The sequence below is a fragment of the Carassius gibelio genome, chromosome A9 (genome assembly GCF_023724105.1).
Source record: "Carassius gibelio isolate Cgi1373 ecotype wild population from Czech Republic chromosome A9, carGib1.2-hapl.c, whole genome shotgun sequence".
Classification (NCBI taxonomy): domain Eukaryota; kingdom Metazoa; phylum Chordata; class Actinopteri; order Cypriniformes; family Cyprinidae; genus Carassius; species Carassius gibelio.
In genome coordinates this window covers 5,310,825-5,337,260 of record NC_068379.1, presented here as the reverse complement: position 1 = coordinate 5,337,260, position 26,436 = coordinate 5,310,825, and the positions used below count along the sequence as shown (strand labels likewise).

Sequence of the window (26,436 nt, the reverse complement as noted above, 5' to 3'; positions counted from 1 at the left end):
CTGAAGGGAGGAATTGAGTGTGTTATAATTGCCCCCGGTCTCATTTTAAGAGGTCACAGTGAGTCATCGAGTGCTTCGAGTGTCCATGTGCAGTGACACATTCATCAGTGCACACACACACACACACACACACAGGTGGCAGTCTGTGAGAACAAAACAGATACACTTTCTCTGTTGAAAGGGTAAGTGTTCCACGGTGTGTGAATTCATACATGCATATAATTGAGTTTAATGAGCATGTTTCAGCTCTTGGATTATTACAGTATAACAGATGATTCATTTGACTTGCCAGAGGGAATCACACGCTTCCCCTGAATGACTCTGTGCTGAACCCCGTCTGTTCATTCTGACACAACACCGCCCACAACCCAGACTCACCTTCATGAACTGTCACGTGCATCTGCTGCTCTCATGTTACGATAGGACCTTTACCAATAGTCCCTGCAATGATTTGTTTTTATTGTTATTATGAATTTATTATTATGAATATAATTATAAAAAACATTTACAATATAAAATAATAATAATAATAATAAAATCTAATAATATATATATATATAATATATATAATTAAACAAACAAATTACAGGGGTATAAAATTAAACAAAACACATTGCATTGCATACAAGTTTCAACAGTTTTGAAGCCACACGAGTTAGAGATGGTCTTGTAAGTAATGCTGAATTACTTTGGAAACTTAAGAAATAGGATTTAAAGGATTTATCAAACCAATTAATAATCATCTTTGTGCTGTTGTTTTCCCTCCAAAAGTGACGTCACTTCCTGGAGGATGATGTCTTTGAAAGTAGTTCGTTTAAAAATGAATTTCTTCAGTGAAACAACTGGAACTGGCTTTTGTAGATTAAAGGGAAGGATTAATTGTGGGGAAAGTGATACTGAGCACAAACATTAAACATTTTAATTAAAAAGGAATATATATATATACAGTTTATAAATATTAGAAAACATTTTTGATTGAAACATTTCGACGAAAGCAACAGACAGGATGAAAGAACATAGTTCGGGTTGTGCTTCGGCTCAATCATTTATTTCGTTTTACTGTGGTGTTTCGCCGGAGGTCCGCCGATTTGAATAATATATGGTAAAGTTTTGGCTTTCGCTAATTATGATTTAAAAAAACAACAACAAGCCGAGGATAAGCATGCAATTTCCCGCGAAATCCTTCCCGACAGCAAAATATAAGCCATTGTTTTTATAGATGTTTTTTTGATTGTTATTATTATTATTATTATTTATATATATATATATATATATATATATATATATATATATATATATATATATATATATATATATATATATATATATATATATATATATATGTTTATTTATAGAGTGTATGTGGGTAAATAGGTGGTTTATAAGATGGAGTTTTGCACTCTTTCATTAATAAATCTCATTAGTGAAAAAAAAATAGTGCTGCAGCTTAAAAATAACCTGGTAATGTTGGGTCTATATTTTGTAGAAAAATCTGCCAAAGCAAAAATAGTGGAATTATTTAAAATTCACATTTATGTTCACTTAATGTTAAAACGAAGTAATTTTATTTCCATGTGTGGAATAAAAAAAAAATAATATGAGCTGTCTGCTGCTGCTTGACCCTCCAGGGTTTCACACACCGCATCCTCGCGCGTCCTCGTGGGGCTCGGTTACTATGGAGATCACGAGGAGAGCGCGCACTCGTGGGAGTCGAGTTGGGAGATCAGTGGCGATGAGCGACACGGTCTCTGTTATCAGATCAGAGGTTTACTGTACATCAGGGCTGTCACGGCGGACGGAGAGAGATGGGCAGCGCGTCTTCGGCGTCTCGGGTGATATTCCTGGACGTGGATGGACGAACTCAGAAGGTAAACTCTCTCTCTCTCTAACCTTAACTCACATGCATGACGGAAAGAAAACACATTAACGAATAACAAACTGCTCAGAAAGTTGCAGCTGCTTTAGTATCTGTATAGGATCATGTTTATTATATGACTCTTTTGGTAGCATTGCTTTAAAAGCGGTTATATAATAATATTACGAATGTATAAATATATAATATACTCCATCCTATTAAAATTATGTGCAAATAAATAAAAATAACATTTAAATATTGAAGTAAGTCTCTTTGTAATCAGTATATATATATATATATATTGAATATGAATTGAATATGAGTTGAATATTGAACCATGTTGCCATTTTATACCGTAAACAAACAACTGTCTGATTATTTAGAAATGGATATTTGAGAACTACAGAAAATCACATTCGAATTTAGAATGTCTCAATTGACATGTAGATTAAGCTTTATCTAAAATATTCAGAGAAATAGATTTAAAAACTCTTAAAAAAGTATTTGTAAATGGAAAATAGAAATGAAATAATTTTAAATAGAAATGACTGGTTGATTTGACTATATGACTAATTTGGAGATTATTAATGTTATTGTAGGTTTTCTATTTTTGCTTTTACACTTTAACTATGACATAATTTATAATTTATATATATATATGGTTTTTTTTCACTCATTTTGACTGATCTGCATGTGTTAACTGTATATTTTCACTTGTACTGTCACTCACACCCTCTGTTTTAATGACTCCAGGTTGCTTTCATAAAACATTTTATTAGTTTTTTACACACAGAGTAGCCTGTATGTGATGCTCCACCACATTATAAACTCACGCTGGGTCATGTTTTCAGGAAAATCTCAACTCTGTCATGAAGAACCGGTCTACTTGAACTACCTAAATTGGCTTTTTGTCTCAGAATGTTCTGATAACTGATAATAGTTAATCGAAAGTGACCTGTTCATAAAACATGGCTAATACAGACACTAGTGCACAGTGTCATAAACACAAGACGCAGTCCAACAAACATTAATTAAAATTCTGGAAATTTCTTTTTACAGTTTTGCATTGTAAATTATACAGTAATCCATTGCGTTTACTTGTAAAAGCTATACATTTGACTGATTTTTTTTAAACATATAAAAGGAGTCTTTCTCCATATATAGTAGCAGCTTTTTAGCATTTTATGCTTTTTTCTGAGAAAATGTAAAACCTTTTTTTACAGTGTGCATTAAAATGCATGATGTTTATTATAAAGAGATTCAGTTCTGCTTCTACAAGAAAATAAAAGTACGCTTAAATACTATAGTGTACTATTATAATAGCACTTTTACAATGTGGTGCAAATGATGATACATGTTATTTCTGTACATGTGTGATTACATGCAGTCTAACAATACATGCATAAAGTAATATAAATTGAGACTAAATAATGATTTGCACCAAATTAGTGTTTGCATACATTTTTAGAGTCAAACAATGATTATGGTTTTATTCAGTTTGTTGCAAACGTCCATCTGCCTGCCGTTGTTCAGCCTACACAGTAAATTTTGCAGTGTTAAATTAACTCTTTAAGAGTTAAATTTAACACTGGACCCGAGTGTATTTGGTCCCACTCAGAATTAGTGATAAAATGACTCTCGTCACAGTGTTCAATTTTCAGAGTAAAATTAACTCTTTTTGGAGTTAAAAATTAACACTGCTCAACACTGAATAGTGTTGTTACAATTTAACACTGAAGTAATTTAACTCTGAATAGTGTTGTTACAATTTAACACTGAAGTAAATTAACTCTGAATAGTGTCTCCACAATTTAACACTAAACTAATTTAACTCTGAATAGTGTTACCACAATTTAACACTTAGGGGAAATTAACACCAATTAGTGTTATTATTTCACTTTTGTAGAGTTTATTTAAATTTTCTTAGTGAAAAACTAATCCCACTCAGTGAGTACACTTTTAAAACCCATTTGGTGTCACTATAGGTTAAAATGCTGATCAAATAACTCCAGAGAACAGAACAGAAAACAACTTCAACGTACCATTTAAAACATTTATTAAAACATGGTCAGGTTTAAAATACATTCACAAAAAAACATCACATCTGCATAAAATGGCAATAGGGCACTATATGCAGCACAGAATCTGTTGTACCATACTTCATTTGGAGATCAAATGGTTTGAAATAACACAGCTCGTTAACATTCACTGACTTTAGAATTCTGTCTGGATGCATTCTGACTGTAAATGCATGGTAATGGTCATCAAAACAGAGTGTTTCCATCAATGTTCCACATAAAAGTACATTTTCATCTTTCACAGCAATAGTCTTGATCTTATAAAACACTGGAATCTCACATGCTACTTCAGTACAGATAATAAAATCAGGGCGATACTCTGTGCCATGATGTTTGATCCATTTTACAGAATAGACACGTTCTGATATATCCACTCCTAGCTTGGAAGCCATCTCCATGCCACCTTTAAGTTCATCGAGTTCCACCATCTTCCCTGGACCAAGAGTCAATCTGTACTGGCTAAAAGACTCCCAGTGCATTGCCATACAACTCTGGTGCTTGTTGGCCAATGTTTTGGTGATGTTTTTGAAGCTTTTTAATTGAGTTTTAAAAAATTTGTGTTTAGCTTCATAACGCATGCACCACATGTGCAGAATTGGTCCAATTTTTCTTATACACTGTGGGTAATGTATCATTATGTGATGCTTTGGTAAAAGATTTTTTTCGGGAAATAATTTTTTGAATAACTGGTGATGTTCAATTATTAAATGTTTAAGATAAATGGTCATGCCTTCTGTTAGGACTGGTGAGAATACAATGTTAACAATCTGCAGAAGTAAAAGCAATCATCTCTCTGCACTAAATCACCAAATAACAGTGGCATGTTGCGCAACAAGCACCAAGATTGTATGGCATTTAAACCCAAATCATTGCTTCCACCAAACAATTTGACTGACGGAGGACGGTTCTTCTGCTGATTGTAACCATAATCAAAAGCATGTATTCTACCAGCAAGATCATCAGCACTCAGAAAATTATGCTGAATGTACTGCAAAACAAGTTTTACCTCTAGCTGAGCGACACCTTCGAGAATGTCGTGCATTATATCCACAGCAAAATTGTTGGCTGTGTTGAAATACTTCAGTGAATTTAACAAACAGACCCGTTTGACGCCATAAACATGAGGGAGTGTTGAGTCGTCCTGTAATCTTTTACAGTGCAGAGCATGCATCTCAGTTGTTCTTAGTACAACCTCAGGGTTATCTTCGGAAAACACAAACTGAAAGCGATCTTTTTCAAGAACACAGAAACGACAGCAATATTGAGCCCCAAATGACTCCAGAAACCCTAATAAGCTGTGTAAACCAAGGTTATCCCCTGTGACTTGAACAATTGTACCCCTAATACAACTTCCACATACTGGATTCTTAACTCCCTCAATCTCAAGCACTTTTAGATCATTTACTAAAGGCTCGATTATAGAATTAAAACCATACCGTCTTATATCCTGTGCATGAAAGAGGACACATAAATGAATATTATCTAATGATGAGTTAAAAATGGGGGGGAAATTCCTTAATGTAAAATAGATAGCACCCAATTTGTGTATACCTTTTTTGGAACCCAAAGGGTTAGCGGTCTCAAAATCATCATAAAATAACTGAATTTGTAAGGCATCTTTGTCCGTGTAAAATAAAGGATTACTTTTGAAATGTGCTGCATCACTCAAGTCAAAATAAACGCCTTCCTTAGGAACATGCCTGGGTTTAAACAAATCAGTAAGATGCCGATTTTGTAAAATGGCCTTTAGGGTTTCTAAAATGGGAATATAAGCATATTTATCTGTTACAACAACTTGATCAAATGTTCCTGTGGTTTTGTTTCTTCTGCTGTCAAATCTTGTGCCAAGCACTATTTCAGTTGGTTCAACAGTTCCCCATTTCTCTGTAAAGAGTCTCTTTCGTTTGGCTTCCGAATTCAAGAAAGTGAATGGATTTTCCAAATGTTCAATTGAATTTTCTATTTTCCTTTTAGTAGCAATGTCATGTGGAGGCAGACAGAGCAAAGCTGCATCCTTGGCCTGACTGTGAATCTCAAAAACAATTTCCTCCATAGATGTAACAAAACCACTTACAGCAGACTGACTTAACCCAGCAACTTTTAGTTGCGCAACAGCCGAAGCACACATATCCAAAGTGCTCTTATTTGACATTAACAATACAGATGTTGTGGCTACCTCTCCAACACTGCCAATCTGATCAAATGTTTGAGAACTAATTTGTCCTTCTGCCTCAGCAGTCTCACTGTTGTCAATGGTATCAGAATTCTGGTCACTTTGCTCAGTATGTTTTAAATGCAAATGTTTCCTAAAACCTGAAAAAGTACCAAACACAGAACTACATCCTGTCTCTACACATTTAAGGCGAAGATTCTTTCCAGGAACAAAACCGTGAACTAATCTTAGATGCCTGAGAAGTATTTTTGAACCAGATAACTCAGCCTGACAAACAAAACACTTCATGAGGGCAGAAAAACTTTAGGCCTAACTAAGCAACCTTGCTCTAACCTCAGCAACACGAGGACTCTCTTTCACTTTGCCAACATCTATGTTGTACACAGTGGTCTGAATGAAAGTGTACATGTTGTGTAGCATACTGTTGTAAGAGGTGCCAAAAACAAAATGTGCCTTAAACAGCTCGTCAAAAGCACCAAGAGAAGAGGCTGACTTGCATGGAATGGCATGCTGATCAAGAACGATGAAGTACTGGTGAATTGAACTCTTCTGAGGTCCCACGGCCAGGAGGTAGGGCTGAGCAATAGCTGCAATTTCTCGAAGATGCTCCTCAATGTTTGTTCCACTCTGAGAAAACCAAGAGAACTATCACCAATGTGTTAAAAATTAAACAGAAGAACAAAGTAAAGAAGAAAACAAAAACAAACCTTCTTAAAGACAACAAGGTGTTTCTCTGCTTGAGAGGCAGATACCTTTCCTGGTCTTTTCCGGCCTTGGGCAGAAGGTGGGATCAAATGCAACAGAAGTATAATTGAAGCGAGTTCACTGTCCCAAACTGTTTAAACACACATTATGTAAGAAAAATTTGACCACTAATACAAACTGGAAGTTTGAGAACATAAAAAAAAAAAGTATGGGGACTAAATCGTTCACTTTCAAGTTCCTTGGAAAATTTGTTCAATACTATTTCAAATTAATATTTCAAGTGAAAAATGTATCTTAAACATCTTACCAAAATTAGCACCCCCTTCTGAGTCACCAGTAGGAGATTCAGCTGCTAGTAGAAGTTCTTCCAAATCACTGGTGCTGGGAAGCTTTTTGCACTGCTGAATCACTTTTTTCTTGAATGCAGTGGTCCAGTTCTCCAGTAGCTTTCCTGACACTCCTTCTCCAAACATCAGAACAAAGTCTTGCTCAATCTAAGAAGAGGCAGAAAAGGATGACCCAAAATATTTTGTTCTAAGTAATAGACAAATAATTATATAAACCCACGTATGCATTGAATAAACATATTTAGACATTAGTAAATTTTGTTGTAATGTTAAATTGATAAAAACGTATGATTATAAACACTTTACCAAGCCTTTAATGTCTTTGAATCGTGGAAAGACCGTCAATATATCACTTGACTGCATGGGGTCAAGAACCATGTTGCGGCGATAGTCGAATGTCAATTTCATTTTCTTCTTGATGGCGTCCTCATCAGAAGAATGGCTCATGAATGCAATTGCTTTCTTGCATTCATCCTCACTCAAGATGGTCTCTGAATTAAACTCTGACTGCCGTCTTACAGTTGGTCCACCAGACCCCCCTTCAGTAGACGTTCCTTTTGATGAACAACAAAACATTTTAAAAGCTTCAACACTGCTTAAAGAATGATAAACAAAGTTTAATCTTACAAAGGAAACTTCGTAGCAACAGAACTCCCATGAAAGATGACAAAAAAATATATTTATAAAAAAAAAAAAAAATTTCAACCTGTACCTTCAAATGATGCACGTCGTTCTTTAGCTAAGCCTCTCTGTATAGTTTTGATTCTCCATGCCAAGTACCCAGTACCGCTTTCGCCATCATAGTAATGTTCCTTAGAAAGAGAAAAATCAAGATAAAAAGTATATAAATTCAACAGCAAAATACACCACCTGTCCCGAAGTATGAAAAAATTTCAATACAGAATTAGAATTCAAAGCGGACACTAACGTAGCCATTTTTGGAAAAGGGGTCACTGAGGTACGGGAACAAAGCCACAATTCCTCTGGCATATTTTTCTTTCACCTGCCTTGTTGGTGACGTACTGCAGTAAAAAATAAAATAAATAAAATTTGTGTCCTTTGCCTGACTTTAAACAACATCAAGACATTTTAAAACTAGAGACCATTAATACACCAGGTGATGATTATGAACATTACCCATTCTTTTCTGTCATGTGAGCTGCCAAGATATTAACCATTTTCCTCCTTGTTTCATCCCCCAAAGACTTAGTTCGGTTGTACTCCGTTATTATACACTCCCCACCAGATTTCTGGACAAGAATGGTTTCCACCAACTTAAAGATTATAATAAAAACATATATATAAATTAGTTTTCAAAATTGTAAGTCTCATTGATCAACTTAAATCAATAATAAATATCCCCAAAAATATAAAAGTAAAAAAAAAATTTGATACCCACCTTTTTAGCTTCTTCGTCTAGCCTCATTCGTTTACTTGAGGAAGTTTCTTCAATAATGACTGTGTCCTGTGAGTCACTGGAGTCCACGGATGGAGTGCGGGACCGATTTGACTGCTCATGAGAGGCTTGTGGAGAAGCAGAATCCAAGTCTGGTTGCAGATACATTTTTATTGGGAATTATTGTAAATTAGAAGTATTAAATACATTCCAAACATGTAATGAAATAAATACAAACCTGCACCATGTTTTATGGTAAGAACTCCAACTGAGGGATCTCTGACTATTTCCTCAAAAACATCACTATCCACCTCAGTCCCTGACTCATCAAAAACCTTCACATTCTCTGGTACAGCTGGGACACCAAACTTTAAAAATGCTGTTAAAAGAAAAAAGAAAAAAATATATATATGCAATTTTATGAGAAAGGATATATGACTTAAAAGGTTTTACATAGCGAAGATGAACTTTGAACATCAGGGCACATGCAACATTTGACTATTCTTATATAAAATTATAGCCATCCATCAAGTAACATTTAAATTATACAAAAAAAAAAAAAAATCATAAAATAATACAATGAAAGTATATATTTATTTACCAGCAGATAGAAATTCCTCCAGGCTCAGCTCTGTTATCTTGACAAATTTTTGGGCATCCCCAAGTTTCACCTTAACCAGCATGATCTGTAAGAAGTGAGAGTACTGTAAAGATTACGGTGTAAAATGGATACCTCAGTATCAGTTTATATGATTAGATTTAGAATAAGTCATACAAGGTAGCAAAAATATTTCACAAATACTTTAGTAAATACTTACATTGGTTAGTGTTTTAGTTTTCACTAAGTATTGGCATACATTTACTGATCCAAGTTGCCTAAAATAGAGAATTAAAACATCGACAATACATCAATGACACGCCAACTATACCAACTAACTTACACGCAGTTTAAAAATTAAAGCGCATTTTCATTATTTTCTAATGAAACATACAGCGTTTGAACACCGTCAATCCTTAAAATAGGTTGAGGATCACTTTAAACACCTAACATGTTACCGCTCAGGTCAGCTAATTGTGTCTAACAGCAATAACAAACTTTAATACCGAAAAAATTAAGGAAGGTTCCAGAAACAATTTAGCGGGTGTTTTTTTCCTTCGTTGAACAGCGTTGCATCAGCACCATCTCTACGCCCATAGCGCCATCTAACGTGACTTAAAAATGCGATGGTGGTGATCAAATAAATGTCCTCACAAAAAGTTTAAAATTTCGTTGGACACATTTAATTTGCGAACTGAACTTTTGCAAAAATAGTTTATATAAAATTAAAACAGTTTATATATTATGTTATCATATTTATTGACTTTATCAAACGTCATAATATATGTTCAAAAATGACCTACGTCACATCATCAACAATTTTACATGAATTACACGTTAAAAATTGTCACATATGATACAAACATCCACAACCTAAGCTGGAACATCTCAATTTCAACCATCCAACACATAAAAATGTTGATGCCTCGTTGTGACTGTTGGATAATTCAACGTTAAAATAACTAAAACATATTAATGGCATATAACAGTGCCAAATGCAACTGACAGGAAGAAAAAAATTAAGTTAGATTATTGGCATAATTTAAGCTTTTCCATTAGCGCTACAGTGTGACGAAAACAACTCTCCAACGTATCAACTTGCCACAAAGGTACCTAATCGGTATTCCCGAAATCAAAATAACAAAACTACACAAATTGCATCAAAATATATCCTATGCAGTAATGTAAGCATATTTATTCACATAAAACATCAAAACTGCGTTTTAGTATGTTACTTAAAAGAGCTTACCTGTCTGTTGGAGCAAAAAGAAAATGGCGATTAGAAAACTACTCCAGTCCTGTTCAGATCTTCGCAGGGGGTAGATTGAGGGGCGGAGCTTAACAGAGTAAAGTTAACGACGCAGAATTTAACTCTGATCATTTTCACCAACACTAGGGGGTATCTTTCACCAATTGTTGTTGAGTTTACTCTTTAAGAGTAAAGATAGAATAACACTGCTCGATTAACACTGCTGATTTTACTGTGTAGGAAATGAGACAATAACAAACTAATCAGCATATAAAAGCTTAGAACACAATGAAAAACAAATGGACATTTTAATGAGCACATCTGTGTGTATACGTACACCCACACTTTCTGCACACACACAGACAGGAACATTTTTGTTCTAATGCAACTGCATGTCTTCAGGCTTTCTAGTGTGTATTCAATTACAGCTCTACAGTCCAGAAAATACTAGAAACTTCTCAGAGATCTCTACTTAGATGCTGCACTGCTAAAATTAAACTATTATAACAGATTTTCGCTCCGTTGTTGGTTGGTGGTATATAATTTTATCATCTCTATTCTCTATGGCTGTTTTTTGTGGGTTTTATGTTTCATCTTTGACAAATTGCTCAATTAGAAATGCCTCTTTTGGACACTAATAAATATTTCTTATAACTTTGAGCTCAGAACCTGTGATTGTATTATGGAGCAGTTCCCCTGTTCTCTCTCTCTTTCTCTCACCCTTTTGCTCACTCTCATCTGTCTTTGCTGCTCTAAGTCTGATTATCCTTCTCTCTCTTTTCCTCTTCCTTCGCTCGGTCTGTCTGCACCCTCCTCATAGTTGTTTTGTGTTGTCACCTGTTTTTGTGCCTGCTGATGATAGATATTCATGTGTTGTAAGTGGGTCAGAGTGCTCAGGGTCAGGACTGGCATTACATACAAATGACGGACGACAGCACTTGACCTCGGCTGTGTGCAGAGTCTCAAATAATCAATAAACTATTAACTGTGATGCTCAGCATCCTACATAGAAATTAGGAAGATAATCATACTTGCATTGATTCTGCACTGTAGGATGATTTATAACAAGTTTTAAAGCAATCATTATAGTTTTAAAGGAGGGATTATTTATTTTTTATTTTTTTATGTCTTCAATTATTTTTTCCCCTTTTTTGAGCTTGCGACCTACCCAGCATTTTGAACTTCTATCTATACTTCTATCTAATCTACATATTTGATTAAGCATTGATCATTTACGATTACAATTTGAGATTGCACAGTGCAATTTATTAATGCTTAAATATATTATTTATCTCATAAAAGAAAGAAATTTACTTTAAAACTCACCTTTTCAAATGAAATTCTTCAGAATGATTTCACATGGTCATTGATTCTGCTCAAGGTGAAGACAAAAGTGTATATATATATAGTATTTAAAAAATGGATTAAAAATCATCAAAATGCATTATTATTATTATCACTAATGACCTTTTACTAATTTTGACATATTTCTGTAATTTTGATCTTGTCACCCACTCAGAATTTTAAACTTCCCCTTTAAAAAGTGTTAAAATCTGTAAAAATTATATAATTTATTTAATATAATGTATGCATTAATGCTTACAATATAAAAAAAAAATGAATAACAACCAACTGCTGTCCCTAATAATGGTGTTATAACCATCATGCCACACATTTTAGAAAAACATTGTGGTTTTGCAAAATTCTTTATTCTTGGTTTTGTTGGAATGAAAAGGAAAAGGGAGCCTTTTTCTGACAAAGACATCATAGAAACCATCTGAAAATCAGAAACATCATCATGATCTCAATGAAGCTTTATTAGTTGTCAACCTGTTCAGTATTCGATCATTTTTAGTCATTAAAACATTTATTTTAAGCTCCATGTGAAGCAACACAAACTGAGATGCAGCTTGTTTTATTGGCAAGTCCAAGACCCCAAAATGACATTACCATCACACGCCATTACCAGTGCACACAATATTAAAAATCCACACCACAGGCTGATCAATCATGATTAGATCGTTCTTTCTTTAACATACCATAAAGAAGATTTATTTTTCAGGATATTAAGTCAAAAGTTGGCCAAACTGAATAAATCTTTCCAATTCTTTTGTAGGTGGTTTTCAGCCGTTTCTGCAGCCCATGTGATATAAAAGAGTTATTCTGCACTGCCACAGGGCTCTCCAGGTACCGTAAGATATATGTGTGTGTGTGTTTGTGTGTGTAGTGGAAGTATGTCCACTTCTGAAGTGCTCCCATATTTAGAGAATGTATCTGCTGCTGACAGGAACACAACCATCTCCCTTCTGGACTCAACAGGAGCAATGGTCTCCATCGACCCCACAATGCCAAACAACTCCGAGAGGTAACTTAGCCATCCGTACCATTTATAAACATGAAACCATTGCTCTCTAGCTGGAAAAGTGCCTTATACACATGCATATCTTTGACAAACTAATGTCAAAACATTTAATTATGTCAGAATCTCTTAAAACCTAATGGTCCACCATATGGTGTTTCTATAGGTAACAAAATGTCACTACTTTTTATAAATGGTCTTTTATAAACTCTTTAGAGTATTGAATCTCCCTTAGTAGTAACTTTTTTGTTAAATACTAAATGTTGGAGAGTTTATAAGAATAAAAAAACCAATGGTCCAATTTAACACCAATTAGAGCCACACTAAGTGAAGCATAGAGACGTTGTTTAAACAAAAGCCCAGTAAACAAGCCTACTTTCTGAGCCTTATCTGTTGGTTATATGGAGATTGGCCCTTCATTTTATACAAACAATGATGGGAGCCAGATATAGATAAAGGGGAAGTTACTCCTTGAGAACCATGTCCCTGTTCACTGTCTCAATCACAGTCGACTGCCAGAGGAGCAGACATCTTGAATAGTAATACTACAGAAAGCTGCAGCTCTCATGAGGAGTTACTGTCCTGTCCTGTAGGGAGAGGGCACGTGTTTTAGACTGCTTGTAACTTCTTTTGTCTGTTCTGGTGTTTTTGAAGCTCACCGTATAAAGTGGTGCCAATAACTGGTGGACAACTTGCAGGTAAGTGTCAGATGTTGTGTATGGGATGTCATTTACTTTACTGATAGTGTTTACATTCCGGTTGAAATGGGAAATGGGGTTTGTTTTATTATGAAGACTGAAACAGCTCTGAGGTGATCACTCATATGTTCTCAAATCTCTATAAATGGAGTGTGCGGAAAGCTTTGTGTGTTCACAAGAGCAGCTCCATTTCTCATTGTGCGAACACTCTTGCAGTGGGGTGGACTGCACTCTTCTTAAACAGATTTTTTGATTCATCTGCATTACAAGACTGTTTCTTAGTAGATCTATTGTTAACATAATATATTTTTTTGCTTTGCTTTTCAATATCCTATCAATTACGCACAAATACTGTGGGTGTTTTTGGATCAACATACTACCATGATACTGTTTCTGCATACTATGCATAGTATGCACATTTTCTGTATGCATTGACTACATTTAGGAAAATGTGCTGTATCAGAGACTTTAATTGCAAATTTAGCTGTTGGTGAAGAAAAAATGCCTTCATTAATTCATTGTTGTAGTTTGTAAAAGAAAAAAAAAGAAAAGAAAGAAGTACACAAAAAATCTTCCTTTGTCAATAAGTAAAAAAAGTGAAATTGCACAATGTGCCCATTTATTTCCAACTAAAATCACACACAAGCACATAAAATGTGTAAGTAGGAAGTCCACTGGATGGCATGAAGGCAGCTAAAGCCAGGTTATGTCGACGTGACCTCTGACCTCTGTGAAGTCACTTGATGAGAGATTACTGGTTACTATCCTGAGCTGAGTTGTGAAAGACAGCAGACATGTGAAAACACTGGCAGAGCTTCTATAATGTAGTGAAATCTCACCAATATGAACACTACCGTCCAAACGTTTAGGGTCAGTCTGCTTTTTTAAAAATGGTTTTGAAAGAAGTCTCTTTTGCTCACAGAGGCTGTGTTTATTTAATCAAAAATATAGTAAAAACTGTAATTTTATTAGAATTTAAAATAAATGTTTTCTATTTAAATATATTTTAAAATGTAATGTATTCTTGTGCCACAAAGCTGAATTTCAGCATCATTAATCCAATGTTGAGCGTCTCATGATCCTTCATTTTTTAACATTATTAATGTCAGTTTACCATCAGTGCTACACTAATCCACCAACAGGACATGATGTTCATTGTGTCTCAGGTTCTTCTGTTAGGCTGAACTCTGGCCAAGACAGTGATTCCAGCTACATTTGAAAGTGTGAATGTTTAACAGGTCTCACTCTATATAAACGTGACTGTCAAGATTGTCAAGAAAACTGATTTGTTTTTTGTTTGTTTGTTTCTTCATCTTCATATTCAGTCTGTTCCGCCCTCCATTTATCTGTTTACACTGTTTATTGTAGAGCACTTTATTCATTGTACATCTGTATTAATTGCTTATGTTATTTAGGCTGACAGGAGAGAACACAGATATGTGAAATACTGTGAAATACTTAACACGTCTGTGTTTGGACATGATTATGTAGATGTGGCTTGTTTTGTCATCTCTCAGATAAAGAGGAGGTTTTCCAGAATGTTTTGACCCAGGTGGCCGAGCAGTTCTCCAGGTATTATCACCGTCTCTGCTTCTGTGACGCATGTTCAATCTCTCAGCTAATTCATAATGACCTTCTTTTGATTGAATTCTGAATCCTTCTGGTATTTCAAGGATGAATGATCTTCGTATATTTCTCTCCATCTGCTCTCCAAGGGCATTTAAAATCAACGAACTGAAGAGTGAAGTGACAAATCGCCTAGCCATGCTGGAGAAGAGAGTGGAGTGTGAGTTTTAAACTGTTTTGGTTTTGTTTTGCTAATGGACAGAGCTCATGTTCGAATTTCACTTCATTTCAAATCTTCACAAACAAGACATTCTGGATGCCGCTCTCTGTGAATTACTGATCATTTATTCTGTAGCACTTTCAGCATCAGCAGTGCATTATAGGGGACATCATGGTGAACCCAGTGCAGCATGTTGAATCTTTTGCATTAGGGATCATGATATGAGGAAGTAGATATGTTTTTTGTTTGATTTATATAAGAGGCTCATGTAAGAAGCCTTCCATACCACAGCTGATAATGACGGCTATTTAGTGTGCAATATATCCTATAAGATTTAGCGCTACAGCAGATGATGCCTGTAGCTGACACAGGTCACATGCACGTGTCATTAACAGATGAGCATGTTGTGCACAGTGTTTTTTTAGAGACATGGCTTTTGAAATTTTGAAGAACACAATAGCATGCATAGGATCTTTAGTGCATCACACAAAACATGTCCAGGTCTATTTTCACTTTCAAAATCAAAGGAAAAAATCACTAAGTAATATAAATATAGGCCTCAGATCTTTATGCACAATAGTATTTATTTAGTTATTAATTGCATTATTATATTTTTGTATGTATTTTTAATGTATTCATTCCCATTCATTTCTTTGAAATGTGACCTGGGCCTGTTCTTTACAGGGTTTCTTGAGATCCACTTATTTGGCATCCTGCTGGTGTGTTTTGTACCTCTATCATCTGAAAATTGTTATTACTCTACACTTCCTTTGTTTCATCATTTGGCAAACTCTCTTTCTCCTGAGCGATTGATCTGGGGTTAAGTGTTTTGATGAAGGCTAATAATCATATTAGCGCCACTTTATGGATATTATGGGATCTCTCCAGTTCATATGTTACTTATTATTTAACTTCCCTGTTCACTGATTCACTATCTTAAATATATTACGTCACTTTGATAAAATTCTATGAGGACAGTGCAAGGTATTATTTACATTATTTGGTATAGATTTAGATCACTTGCGTGTCATTGACATTAAAGGCACTTCTGATCTTTTCAGCTGTATTTAGAAAGGAAAGTTATTCTTTAGTTTTTGACACTGTATATTTTAGAAGGCTCTGTACCCCGCTGAAGTGTCGTGTGCATGGTGCTGTGTCCCATCAGAGATCAGACAGAACATGTAAAATACAGTATTAGGTCACAGTTTCATATTCATTGTTTTTGCTCTTATAAGCATGACTGTCGTGAGTTCATTTGTTTAAACATTTGAATATATCTTGCTTATTTGTGTAAAGCAGGTGGAGCTATTTTTCCCTTAATTCCTTTTCCTGTTATCAGATTAAATTGGACTGTGCTGGATATGACTGTAGCACCCTAAAAAACAATTAATAAAGAAAGTTAATGCAACAGTTTACATTGCTCCTTTTGAAATTGGTTCCCTGAATAGGTTTAATTAATTTATTTTTTTATGCTTTGTGCATCTGGCAGATGCTTTTGTCAAAAGCTGCTTATATTGCATTCAATGTACTGTTTGAGTGTTTTTTTTTTTTTTGAGTAAGTGACTGTGTGTGTAGACAGATTAAATAAGGTTCAGTTTAGTAGCCTCTCAGTGCATCATCTTTGCGCTTCTTTATTTCGGTAATGATGCTCCATGTAACATCACCAGAGACCAGGATTCATTCCATTGCAGCACGTCTTTGTGTCCACAGAAGTCTAAAAACAGCCATGATGTAATCAGTCACCATGGCACTGGACCCTGACCCCTTCATCAGTGTGAACCGTTCATTGGCCTCATGCAATTTGTGGTGATTTATTACTGTGCATGGCTTATAAACAGAATAGTAGCAGGAAGTCCAGAGATTCAATGATGTATATGATTACACTAATTAAATAATACAATGTGAGTCCAGAGGCCGTGTGTCTAATCAAACTGGACAGTACTTTGGCTCGAAATTCATCTATTATTTGAATTTCGAGATAAATTCGTGTTGGGTGGTGTTGGCGCAGTGGATAAGACACATGCCTTTGATGTGAGAGACCTGGGTTTGAATCCACTGTGAGACGCCAATGTGTCCCTGAGCAAGACACTTAACCCTAGTTTCTCCAGAGGCGTGTGACCTCTGACATATATAGCAATCGTAAGTCGCTTTGGATAAAAGCGTCAGATAAATGTAATATGTCAAATGTAATATTATTTGGTCGAAGCAGCTAAATTAGACAAAAATGGACAGGTGTGACATATCTTCATCCTCACAACCAAGGTTCGAGATGTAAATAAAAACAGCTTTCAAATAGATGACAAAGCTGTTCACTGTTGCATTTCAGACCAGAAGGATGATTTTAGACAATGCCTTTTTATGGATCAGCAGTCTGTATAGGAAAAAAAAAAAAAACTTGCGTCTGCAACCCATGTTCACCAGCTCATTTCCATATTTTCTCTGTGTTTTGCTTATTTGAGATATGTAAACCATCTTTTATGTGTCATTCTTGCATGCATGATGTGTGTTTCCGGCATTTTCCTCTCTGTGTTTCAGTGGAGGGGATGAAGGTGGTGGAGATTGAGAAATGTCGCAGTGACATCAAGAAGCTGCGGGAGGAGATGGCCTCCAGGAACAGGTCAGTGACCTCACTGCTTCTTTATTTATTTATTGGAGATGTTGGAACGGTATTATTGAACTGAATAAATGCTCAGTTAAAATATCAGGAAATATCAGTAGTGCCTTGCGACTGATTTTACATCTGTGATCTGATATGTTTCAAAGCAAAACGATATTAAATTAGAAAAGAGGTGAAGACTGGATTTTATCCTTTAGGAAATGATCTTATTGTGAAATGTTGCATGAAGTCAGACGGTTGGAAGGATGGGGTGAAAATGAAAATGAAATGAAAGTTTCTAGGTGACGTTTAACATAAATATACTTGCATTTGATAATAATATAATATAATTAATTAAAATGAAAAAAGTCCACTTCAGTGTACTTAAAAAAGTACAACTTCATGACTTTAACTTGTAAATGGTGCACTTTATGATAATGTCAATTTATTACAAAAATGTGAAGAAATACATTTCGATGTGTTGACTAACATACTACAGCACATGTAAAGTACTTTCACATACAGATTTGAACTGTAGTGTCTTATCGATCAATTGTGTAATTACAAATATTTGTAAATACATGAAATGCACATTTCCATAGAAATGGCAGTAAAGTATATTTTAGTTTATGATAAATGCTCGGTAGTACATGTGACAGTTGGCTACATTTAACAATATAAAAAAATACAATAGAAGTAATTATGAAATTACATACAGTACAAGACGTACTTTAGTCCTACTTAAGTGGGTAAGAAACACTCTAGTACAGCTTATTGCATTTAATATTAATTCTGGATAAAGAAACATAAATCATATTAAATTCCATTACTATATAATTAATAAGTAACTACAGTATGACTGGATCAGATTCAGAATGCTGATCAAAATATAGATGGAGTAAATCAAGTCCATCAACACCCCCCCAAAGCTTGCACAGTCCTAAACCACATTTCATTCAGCAGTATAAGTTTTGATTTATAGGTGTTGAAAATTTGATATGAGCGTAAGCAATGCTTTTATGTACAAAAACACTGCTTCTTCAGTTCGCTTGTTTCTGCTTCTTCCTCACTAGATTCTGTACTATTTCAGAAGATGCGTAACACTGCCCCCTACCATATAACAGTGAAGTAGCAGGGAAGCATTTTATCATAAATGACGGAAAACCCATCAATGGCGGGAAAGTGTCAAAATACAATTAAGAATCTCATTTTAAAAGCATGCTGAAGTGTACTTCATGTACACAAAGGAGTATCTATGGCAGCTTATTGTTTTCACTGCTAGCTTAAATGAGAGGAGAATTAAAAAGCAGCCCAGGTGTTGTCTGTCAGATCTTGTTAAAATACTAACAGATGAGGTCGAATCTATTCCTTTTTGAGGCTTAATGAGCTGACATGGCTCTCACATACTCTCTTATTAGCGAATGATCAAACTCTAGATGAATCAAAGATAACTCTTTTTGAGAGATGATGACATGACACTTAAAAAATGAAATGCACAGCATGTTCTGTACTAAACTGAGCTCTCAATGCTTTTTACCTTTGCAGTAGTTTCCTTGAAGACAACAAGAAGTTAACTCCTCACAGAGATGTGTCCTCATATCCAAAGGTAAAATGGCAGATGTGTTTGTAATGGGCTTCTTTATTATTTTGTGTACTTATACTGCTTTAATAATATGATATAGGACAGCATATACAGTACAGTACCATTAAATTACAGCAAGGTTTGTAATCAGAGTTCAAGGTATGTCCTTTAGAGAGACAGATGGTTTATGTTTAAGGATACATTAAGGAAGGTTTTAAGATAAAAACAGATAAAAAAACTTGACTCCAGTCTTCAATGTCACATGAACATTCAGAAATCATTCTAATACGCTGATTTGGTGCTCAAGAAACATTTTATATTATCATTATCAATATTATGAAAAGTTGTGCTGCTTTATATTTTTGGTCTGAACATTTTTTTTCTGGATTTTTTGATGAAAAGAAAATTGCTATAGAACAGCATTTATTTCAAATAGCAATCTTTAACAGTATATATAATTTAGCCATCTTTAAAAGTATATATTAATGTAATTTTGATACATTTATTGTGTACTTGTTTAAAAAACTTTTTTTTTTAGAATAATAAAAAATATATAATGATTTCAGTTAATTTTTTTTTTTTTGGTATTCAAATCTTCACATAGGTCTTTTCTGTCTGTCAGGCTTGAAAAAGGACTACAACAACAACAGCATCAAAAGTCTATAAAAGAAATGTAAAAGTAGTCCACTGAAATCTCAACAAATCTGCATTTACATTAATTGAAAAATAAACATTTTATGTCACTGAGATTATTATTGTGATTATTGACCTCTCAGTGTGTGACTTGGAATATAGTAGATTATGGACTACATGGTATTATTTCTGAAGCTTTATTGTTGTGTTCACTGTGAGCTGGAAAAGCTGTGTGTAGATTTCACAGAACACAGCATTCAGATTAGTAATGACATGAGTGTAAATAATGATGAATTTACATTTAAAGAAAGCGTTCTTCTTTGGGGTTAACTGGGATGTTGAACCTAGATGTGAATGTAATGTTGGCCATCGGGGGTTAACTGAGAGCTCTGTCACCTGCAGTACATGCTCTCCCAGCAAACCATAGATGCCCTCAGAAAACCCACCTTCGACGTCTGGCTGTGGGAGTCCAACGAGGTAAGAGTCTTAACTCGCCTCTGTTCTGTCTCTTCTGCGTCTGAGGCCTGTGCTTGTGGGACTTGTGTAGTACCACCTCTCACAGCACACAGTGGAAGCTTTGAGTCAGCCGATGTTTGATGTGTGGCAGTGGGAACCTAATCAAAGACGCAGAGTTGATGTACCAATGCACAAGATGTGTGATGTGAGACACTTGGTGAAAATGACTGAAAGGCAAAACCACATTTTTGGTATCATCAGTGTTTTGTGCTTTAAGATGCTGAGCTGTTTGGAGTATATGTACCATGACCTCGGACTGGTAAAGGACTTTAATATTAACCCCATCACGCTGAAAAGATGGCTGGTAAGACTATACTAATACATTACAATATTACCTGAAGAATATATATCTCAGGATCCCTTCTCAATATAAGTTTCTGTTTCTTTTTTGTGATTTCATCAGCCTCCATGCAATATATTATAGTCTAAAATAAAATGCCATGAAAATGCCTCTCTCTTCACTTTCAGCTTTGCATCCATGACAATTACCGGAGCAATCCTTTTCATAATTTCCGTCACTGCTTCTGCGTCACTCAGATGATGTACAGTATGATCTACCTCTGCAAACTGCAGGTATAGACACTTTCTGTTTCTTCCTGTTTGAAACACACCTTTTTTCTTGCTCTACAGCCACCTGTTTCTTTCGCTCAGGACATCTGGAGCATCAGAGGTAGATTTAAGAGAAGTGGGAGGTGAATGAAAGAGACAGAGATGTGATGTGTGGGGTGTAAACGCAGCTCTGCGTCTGTGAAGATGCTTTGAGCCGCTCTGTGCTGCTGTTTCTGTGGACGTGTATTAAGAGGTCACTGGATTAATTATCTGAGCTGTTACAGGCCGAGCTATTAGAGGGCAAATGATTTACTCTAATTGAGCAGTGTAGCTGGGATACGACACAAAACACAAAGAGTCTTACTCTGCTGTGCTTCTGTGTTTTTCAGGAGAAGTTCACACAACTAGATATTCTTATTTTGATGACAGCAGCTGTGTGTCATGACCTGGATCATCCTGGGTACAACAACACGTAAGAGCCATCATTCAGAAGTGCTTATATAAACTGACATTTAAATTACCACTCATAAATAGTTCTTACCAGCCATGTATATTTCTTTATATTAGCCATAAATATTTATTTTGCATTGTTTCTATTTCATAAACACTTAAAGGAATTTAGACTTTAATACAGGAAGGATGCATTAAATTGCAAAAGAATGCAATACAAAAGATTTCTGTTTCATATAAATGCTGTTCTTTTTAGCTGTCTATTCATGGTAGAACTCTGAAAAAATAGTTTCCATAAAAATATTCCACAATAAAATGTTGTTTCCACACATCGCAACTGTGTTTAACATTTTATTTCTTATAATAGTAAATGTTGTTTTAGAGCAGCATATCAGCACATTAAAATGATTTCTGAATGATCATGTGACACTGAAGACTCATGAAAATTCAGTTTACATCACAGGAATAAATAACATTTGAAAATACATTCTAACAGAAACATTTTTTAATCTAATTGTAATAATATTTAACAATATTGTTAATTTTTCCATATTTTAATCCGTATTTTTTGAACATAAGCGACTTTGAAAAACATTAAAAAAAAGTCATTCAAACCCACGGGAATTATATTATATATATAATATATATATATATTTTTTTTTTTATGAAGTGTTATTTTGAATTGTTATAATATTTCACATTATTTTTTACTGTATTTTATAAAAACATTTTAAAAAAATCACACTGCCTCTGTGTTTTGAACATTGAAGGTTTTTTGTGTGATTTATCCTTACACAAGTCATTGTGTTCGACATATTCTGCATATGTGCTGCCTCGTGGACAGCAGATGCAAGTTATACTAGTATTTGCATGTGGCACCTGTGGAGTGTCATGGACTTGTACACACAGCCTCCTCTCTGTTTTGCAGATATCAGATTAACGCACGCACAGAGCTGGCGGTGAGGTATAATGACATCTCTCCTCTGGAGAACCATCACTGCGCCGTGGCCTTCCAGATCTTCTCTCAGCCTGACTGCAACATATTTGCCAACGTTGATCCCGAAGCCTTCAAACAGATTCATCAGGTGTGCCTCAGGCCTTTAAACCGAGCTTTGTGCACACATGACACATAACAATAATAGTTTGCTCTGTTATTTCGTCTCTGACAGGGAACCATCACCCTGATTCTGGCCACAGACATGGCCCGACATGGAGAGATCCTGGACTCCTTCAAACAGAAAGTAGATAGCTTTGACTTCACTAATGAAGAGCATGTTACTTCTGTAAGTGTTGTATTCACCTACAAAAAAAATGCTGTGATGAGCTTATTAAACGTGTATGTTTGTATCTGTGACAGCTAAAGATGGTGCTGATCAAGTGCTGTGACATCTCTAATGAGGTTCGGCCGATGGAGGTCGCTGAGCCCTGGGTGGACTGTTTGCTGGAGGAGTACTTCATGCAGGTAGATAACATAGCATTAAAAGAAATGAAAGAAGTAGTTCATCCACAAATTCACACATCCTCAGGTCATCCAGTATGTAGATGAGTTTGTTTCTTCATCAGAACAGATTTGCTCACCAATGTGTCCTCTGAAGTGAATGGGTGCCGTCAGAACGAGAGTCCAAACAGCTGATCAAAACATCATAATAATCCACACCACTCCGGTCCGTCAGTTAATGTCTTGAGAACTGAAAACTGTGTGTTTGTAAGAAGCAAATCCATCAAGACTTTTTTAACTGTTTTGGGCTAAAATACAAGTTATCGATTCATAATATTGCTTTCTCCAATAAAAAAAAAAGTAATCTTGTCTGAATCAGAAATATGCACAGATCAAACACAGTTTACAAGTGAGAACAGTTCAAAACCTCTCTAAATAAATAAGTCTGTGGATTTTGATGTGAGACGACAACAGACTTTTTCACTGGAGGAAGCGACTATGGATCCATATTTTGGTTCCAAAGCAACAGTTTATCATTGTAACGCCTTAATGATGGATTTGTTTGTTACAAACTCACAGCTTTTCACTTCACAAGACATCAACTGATGGACTGGAGTGGTGCGGATTACTTGTGGATTATTGTGATGTTTTAATTAGCTGTTTGGACTCTCATTCTGACGGCACCCATTCACTGCAGAGGATCCACTCGTGAGCGAAAGATGTGATGCTACATTTCTCCAAATCTGCCCAGATGAAGAAACTCAAGTAAATCTTGGACAGCCTGAGGACAGCATTTTTGGGTTGAAATATATACCAACTTATTAACCCTTAAATCTGACCAAACCAGGTGAAACCTGTCCCTAAATTTATTACAGCAATAAATTACATTTTAAAATATATTAACATAGAAAAGTTAATTTAAAAGTTATTAAGAATGTTTTACACCAATCCCAACATTTTGCATCTTCATAGTACGCTTCCTTCTTCATCAGAATTGTGTTCTCTCTCAAAAGAGCGATCGAGAGAAAGCAGAAGGTTTACCTGTCGCCCCTTTCATGGACAGAGAGAAAGTGACCAAGCCCACTGCTCAGATCGGCTTCATCAAGTTTGTCCTGATCCCCATGTTTGAGACCCTGATGAAGGTAAATGGGTTAGGCTTGGAGATGAAAGTACAATCTGAAACCTGCTGTGGATACAGAGTTGTGTTATTTCTTGTTCTCTGTGTTGCAGTTGTTTCCTCAGATTGAGGAGGTAATGGTACAGCCCTTACGAGAGTCCCGGGACAGATACGAGGCGCTTAAACAGAGAGATGACGCCATGAATGAGGTGATCTGCAAGCTTTGTTTTTTTTTTTTTTTTTTTAACTGGCATTACCTATTTTATCTTATTATCCCAGTTTCATTTCATAGGTGCAGAAAAAGAAGAGTGAAAATTTAACAGTGGGAGGAAAAAGGAAATGAAGAAGGTCAATGGCAAAACATTGTACTGCAATTGTACTGCAAGCATTTTAGTTATTATTTGTGTTAGATGTACAGTGAAACCTAGTTTCTGCTTATTTGTTTCAGCTGGAATCCCACCAGAGGCAGTAAATGAGTGAAATCTCGGCCATCTGCTCAGAAAATCCAAAGCATCTTTCAGGGAATTGAACCATGTACAGCTCAGCCATGAACCATTTGTGTTGTTTTCATTTGGTTTTGTAACATATAAACAGTATAAACTATGTACAGATTTTTATTCACATTTACTCAGAAAAATAAAAGTCTAACTTTAAGAACAACTGAAGCCACTTGTCTCATTTTTAAAGCACTCTTATTAATGCAATAGTAAGTTATGGCCTTGACAGTATAGCGGCCTCTAGTGGCCAAAGCAGACCTTGCCGTTCAGAAAATAGAGACCAAGTTTAAACTGAAAGGCTTTACTGGCTGAATAAAAAGTCGTATAATCATCGACAATTAACAAGAAGAATTGTATAATTATACAAATATGACAAAAAAAGCAGAAATTAAAACAAGAACGATCTCTCGGCTGGTGCTGTGAAGCACAGTGCTGCTCTCCCTCTTTGGTTTACAGCCGTTTGCTGCTGCTCTTTTCTTACTCTCCTTTTCTAGTCTTTCCTGTTTCTTCTGCAAATATAATGCCATGTTGTCGAAGTTCACCTCATACAGGTGCTTGAACTGACTCCAGTCCCACAGAAGCTGTGAACAGAGGACAAGAGGAAAGCATGAAGCATAAAGTGTTCGGAATAAAGGGAGAAAAAAAATTAAACCAGGTTATAGTGATACATTAACCCTATAAAGCCTACATTATCATATTTGATACATTAATTGAATTTTATTTAATATTTCAGGCCTAACAACTTCTGGTGTTTTCTCTCTCTTTCTTTCTAAACTTCCTTTATATTACTTTGACAGGACAGTTTGAAGTGTTTATAAAAACTGAATTGTTGTCTATGAGAAAATTGTGTTTTTTGCAGCTTTCAAGATCTCAAACCATCAAGGGTAAATTTGCTTCGTCATGATAGGACTCCATTAATTGGTGTATTTGATTTGTTGGTTTCATTATAGTATCTGTTTGATTTTGTACCTTTAAAGACATTCCACTGAGCTTGAAATGCTTCAGTGACCCTCTTTAGTTCAGGAGTCTCTGAGTCACACAGCTATAAACAAGCAAGATGAGTTATAGGAGCAGAGTTGACTTCAAAACGTGGAAATAAAGCCACATCAGCATGTACGTACCTTCCAGTGCTGCTCCGAGAGCACATTCACGTCTTCAGTCTTCAGTTAGACCCACAACTGGCTCTTTGAATCAAATGTGATGTCCCAGGGTGAATGAGGAACAGCAGGAGTCTCAGCAGGGCTCAGACGCCCCTCTGTCCCAGAATCCACCACGAAGAGCTGAACTGAGGGGAATCTACACACATGGACTTGAGTATTTCCATTTTAGATAAAGAGCACTGTTCTTCAATAAAAACGAAAGCCCGCTTTCATATACTGGGATAAAGCGTTTACAGGTTTATATACACATTTGTAATGCTAATGGTAAATATATTATTACAATGCATTACCCTTTTATTTAAACAGTTATAGTTATATTACAATGTGCCATAGCTTTCCTCATTGCATATGTGTTAGTTCATAGCATACACTAATTTAGGGGTGAAACGGTTCATAAAAACAACAACAGTTTAGTATTTTGCATAATGTTGTATACATTAGTTTTACCTAACAAAGCCCTTGAAATATAATGTGTATTAAACTTTAATTCTCTGTATTACTAGTTTATCCTGCCGCAATAAGGCATCTTCTTTTAGATCATTAATTTTTTTGTGTGATTTACGTTACTTAAAATCCTATAAGCATTGATATGATGAATAAGAGCTGATATTGGATAAATAAACCTTCATGGTGTTGGAAATTCTTTTTCACTAA

The 26,436-nt window shown here is 35.4% G+C and overlaps 1 protein-coding gene and 1 long non-coding RNA gene across 2 annotated transcripts; one reads left to right on the top strand and one right to left on the bottom strand.

Moving 5' to 3' along the window:
- The first annotated feature begins 1,779 nt into the window (after window positions 1–1,779).
- Window positions 1,780–24,778, top strand: LOC128019505 (high affinity cGMP-specific 3',5'-cyclic phosphodiesterase 9A-like). Its single transcript, XM_052605501.1, has 19 exons — window positions 1,780–1,868; window positions 12,518–12,588; window positions 12,689–12,766; window positions 13,415–13,458; window positions 14,976–15,030; window positions 15,132–15,244; window positions 17,780–17,861; window positions 19,386–19,446; window positions 20,458–20,532; window positions 20,789–20,875; window positions 21,040–21,144; window positions 21,510–21,592; window positions 22,499–22,655; window positions 22,740–22,853; window positions 22,928–23,032; window positions 24,022–24,150; window positions 24,239–24,334; window positions 24,418–24,490; window positions 24,574–24,778. The coding sequence occupies exons 1-18, from the start codon at window positions 1,806–1,808 to the stop codon at window positions 24,466–24,468; spliced, it is 1,569 nt and encodes a 522-aa protein (XP_052461461.1). The 5' UTR covers window positions 1,780–1,805; the 3' UTR covers window positions 24,469–24,490; window positions 24,574–24,778.
- LOC128019506 (uncharacterized) lies at window positions 8,817–9,818 on the bottom strand. The gene is made up of 3 exons (XR_008185190.1): window positions 9,373–9,818; window positions 9,156–9,240; window positions 8,817–8,933 (listed from the first exon to the last, which is right to left on the bottom strand). It is a non-coding gene; the product is annotated as an uncharacterized LOC128019506 (long non-coding RNA).
- Window positions 24,779–26,436: the final 1,658 nt, after the last annotated feature.

Bases quoted from the DNA above. Each gene is read 5' to 3' on its own strand.
- LOC128019505 (XM_052605501.1), top strand. From the start codon at position 1,806: ATGGGCAGCGCGTCTTCGGCGTCTCGGGTGATATTCCTGGACGTGGAT. The intron at 21,145-21,509 runs GTATAGACACTT...TGTGTTTTTCAG, and splicing joins TCTACCTCTGCAAACTGCAG to GAGAAGTTCACACAACTAGA. The intron at 23,033-24,021 runs GTAGATAACATA...CTCTCTCAAAAG, and splicing joins TGGAGGAGTACTTCATGCAG to AGCGATCGAGAGAAAGCAGA.